At 36.2% G+C, this 3,990-nt stretch overlaps 1 protein-coding gene across 1 annotated transcript; it reads right to left on the bottom strand.

The window, feature by feature from the left end:
* Window positions 1-269: 269 nt before the first annotated feature.
* Window positions 270-1,529, bottom strand: LOC132171652 (uncharacterized). Its single transcript, XM_059583026.1, has one exon. The coding sequence runs from the start codon at window positions 1,252-1,254 to the stop codon at window positions 739-741; it is 516 nt and encodes a 171-aa protein (XP_059439009.1). The 5' UTR covers window positions 1,255-1,529; the 3' UTR covers window positions 270-738.
* Between the last annotated feature and the right edge of the window lie 2,461 nt (window positions 1,530-3,990).

Raw genomic sequence — 3,990 nt, 5'->3', positions numbered from 1 at the left:
AATTAACTCCAACCAAATAATACCCAACAAAAATAATAAATAGTCCTATTTTTCCATTCGTGGTGAAATTGATGTCAGCCTTACATCATTGCCAATACAAAACAAGATGATGATCAATACTTGCAAACAACCACGAAAAAGAAAAAATAGATATATATATATATATACATGACGAATACTTGGCAACAACCATATGATTTTGGTGATTGAATGGTATATAGCCAAAAGTGGTCAATTAATTAGATTACTCAATTGATGAAATGATGATCATAGCACAATCAGGTTCCAGGATTTTATTCAAACAATGCTAAAACATCAAACAGTAGAAGTGGGTCTCTCCCAATAACAGTTTCTTCACCTTAAATGGCTTTCAACTACAAATCAAAACAAACCCCACAAAAATTACAGCCTTTGAATTTATGAATACAGACATATGAAGCTCAATACAATCCAAATTCATGTAACCGCAACCTTTTTTTATGGCCTTTTCATCGGATGCCCAGATCCTTACCAAAACTGCTCATATCATATCATTCTCCTTCACAATTTCCATACCATGATACAACTATTGCATTATTTTTTTTTATTTTTTCTTTTCTTTTCTTCTCTTCTATGCCTATATATACAACCCAAAAAAAAAAAAAAAAAAAAAAGACAGAAAAGAAGAAGGATGAAAACATGTTGAAGAAACAAATGGAGCTTTATAAAATGAATCACAAGAAGAAGAAAAATCCGCCATTAAACATCAGCTGGTGACTCACAAATGCTCTCTAAGTGAGGCCTCCAAACCCCGATACGGCCTCGCCGGCGATCCCTCTGAGTGGAAATCTTCTCCGACAGTATTTCAGTCAAATACCTATCAGATATCAAAAGGTTTGTCATGGCCGACGTCGGCGACGTGCCGTTGTTGTTGTTGTTGTTCGCGTTGCTGTCGGCCGCCTCTCTTTTTTTCTTCCTCGTCGATGATCTCGACCGGGTTTTCTCCGGGGTTGACGGCACCGGCATGAGGAAGTATATCTTCCCGCGCTGAAGCTCCGCGTCCGGCGGGACTATCACAATCTTCGGCACACACCCGTCTTCCGACGACGAAGAGGGTTTCTTCAGCACGTGCTTAGGGTGAGCCTTCATGATCTCGCTAGCCCGGATACTCCCGCTGATCTCTTCCACCCGGCCGTTGCAGTGCACTATGCGAATCACGTCCAGCGCCCCACATGGTAGAATGCAAGAGATGCAGCATCTTATGGTGTTTTTCATGGCTCCTCTCTCATGGAAGCAGAAGAAAGAAGAAAAAAAAATAGCAAGAGAGAGAGAGAGATCAGCGAGAGAGAGAGAGAAAGAAAGAGAAGGGTCTTTTCTTTTTTATGGCTAGCTATCTCAAGGAGAGTGGGAATCAGTCACCCAAAAAGTGTTGTAGCAAATGATGTTTATATTATACTTTCTTTCTGCTTTTATGGGGGGTGAAATTTTTTTTTCCGCACTTGCTTAGGATGAAATCCATGACATGAATAATTGCACAACACTCTGTGCTTTGCCTTTTAGATCCATCATTTTGGCCCCCCCCTCTCCCCCTCCCCTTCACCAGGATCAATAATTTCGGGTTGGGTCGGGGTTCGGAAGGTTGGCGGGTGACCCGGAACGCGACAAGTGTCGGGCCCTGGCTGATAGAGTTGCAAATAGTTGGTGGAGGTAGAGTAGTGTAGGGTCAATGAGGGAAAGATGTGTTTGTTTGGATTGAATTGTGAGAAGGGGGAGTGGGAAAATCTTCTTTTGAGAGAAGGGGGAGAGTTGTGATCTTTTAATAATATCCCCAAGCAAGATCATGTGGGTTGTGGCTTTCATTGGAAAGTGAGGTGTGAAAGACTTGTTTTACTTTATCTCTTTCTGGGTTGTAGATTTGTGAAGTGGTTTGACAATTGACTCAATGTGAAGCTGCCAATTTACAAGTGAAAAACTCTAAAGCTACGCGCTGTTTGAGCACGTGTTGGTTGTCCTATATTCTTATCATCTATATATTTGAATGTTTTTTGCTCATTAGAAAAAAGTTGAATCTTTGTTAATCACTTTTTGATAACTCAGTTGAGTCAAAACTAATTCCAATACGAATATTTACTTCATGGTAATTACAAACCATCACCAAACAAAAACGGTAGAAACCAATTGTTTGTTGTTGTGTTCATGTAATTTTTTTTTTTTTTTTTTTTTTATTTATTTGGAAAAGTGCACTGATGATAGTGTTTTTAAGGCAAGGTGTTTTGTGTTTGAGCTTGTGATGCATAAAAGATCGCTCTAGCAGCACTTAAATGAAAGGTAATCAAGGAATTAGACAACAGTCACTTTTATAAGAAAAAACAAATCAAATTACTCTTAATTAGGATATTTTTCACTTAGAAACTATACGCCCACATGGCTATTAATGCGATATACATGATAACACACTGTATTGGTATTAATGCTACTATATTGGACAAGGAGCTTCTCCCATAAAAAGGCTCCACTACCCTCAAGGTTCAAGTCACGGTGTAGCACATCAGTCTTATATTGAGAAAATGAATAGTAGTCCACGTAGCGTGTGATTTATATAAAGATAGTCATGAGTATTAACAGTCTCACATTACTTAAGTACTATGTGAAATTGAGTTTTATAAGGAATCATAGGAAAACTCCAAATTGACTAATCATTTTGAGGGTAATAGTATAGATGTAACTAGCATTTTTTTCTGGATCGTTAAACAAGGTGTCTGTCTTCTAAACTTTCCGCTTAGTTTTCTCTTATAAAAGAGGCCGTGCTCTACCGACTTAAGCATCTTGCCAGCCCTCTTTGGCCAACGTAACTCCAATAACTTTTTTTCATGTTTTGCAGGTAGCCAATTTGACCGTCCAAAAACTATGCATCAACATAATTATATGTTAATATTTTTGTTACGAAGAGAAAAGAACAAAAAGTAGAAGACAAAAACTTTGATGGACGGAAGCCCTTGATTTGATGAAAAAAAAAATGACCATAAAAGTCATTGAAATGAAGGGCAGTTGCTTGTTTTCCTTTCTTGTTCTCTTGCGGTGGTTAAGTGGTTCTTTTGGGAGTAAACCAAGAAATTCAAAAAGTAAGGTAATGATGCTAAGAAATTCTTCATACTCATCTCTTCGAGACTTCAAACAAACCCAAACAAAAAAATATTAAAAAAAAAGTGTTTAATTATATGATTTGATTTGATTTGTGTATAATTTCATATTTGACCTAGGGCAATTTTATCTCTAAGCAGCTAAGGCTAGACATTTGCTACAAGAAAACAAGGTAGTTAATACTGTTGGAGATATATAGTTTGATTGGGTAGCTAGTGATTTATGGTAGTGTCCCATTCAAAATATGGCCCGCCAATTAAATAGGTTGAGATGTAGATGTTAGTGGGCAACATGTGAGCAGGTATGGAGGGGAGGGTCCATTGGAGGGGTTGTGATATGGCAATGCCTTTCTTATCATTAAAATCCATATGCTAACATAGCTTGCCTTTAAGTCAAATACATCCATGCCCATCCAATCAAATTCCTCCTAATTTATATTTTTGGGCTTGGAATATAGGTCCTCATAAATATACCCATCTTATTGAGCTTGTGTAGTCCTTAATAATGTACTTCAACATATGCCTTTTTCTTTGAAAAAAAAAAAAAAACAAAAAAGGAGAGAAATTTCATAAAATCTACATGAATTTTCACTCGTTTTGACACTACCCTCAAAGTTTAAAAACTCTCAATTAAGGGAATCAAACTTTTAATTTCTTTCAATTATCTCATTCCGTTAGGATTTTCTGTTAATTTTTGTCAAAAAAAAAAACCAAAAATATCCTTCTTCTTTTTTTTATATAAAAAAAAAATTGCAAATATATTTTTTTATAAAAAAAATAAATGCCTAAATCTTAAAAAAAAAAAAAAATTATTATTTTTTTATAATAAAAAACATGGGTATTTTGGAAATTTTGACAAGATGTAACTGAA

The sequence above is a fragment of the Corylus avellana genome, chromosome ca2, assembly GCF_901000735.1.
Source record: "Corylus avellana chromosome ca2, CavTom2PMs-1.0".
NCBI classification, from domain to species: Eukaryota; Viridiplantae; Streptophyta; class Magnoliopsida; order Fagales; family Betulaceae; genus Corylus; species Corylus avellana.
Note: the sequence above shows the minus strand (reverse complement) of the source record. Positions and strands in the feature narration are given on the sequence as shown.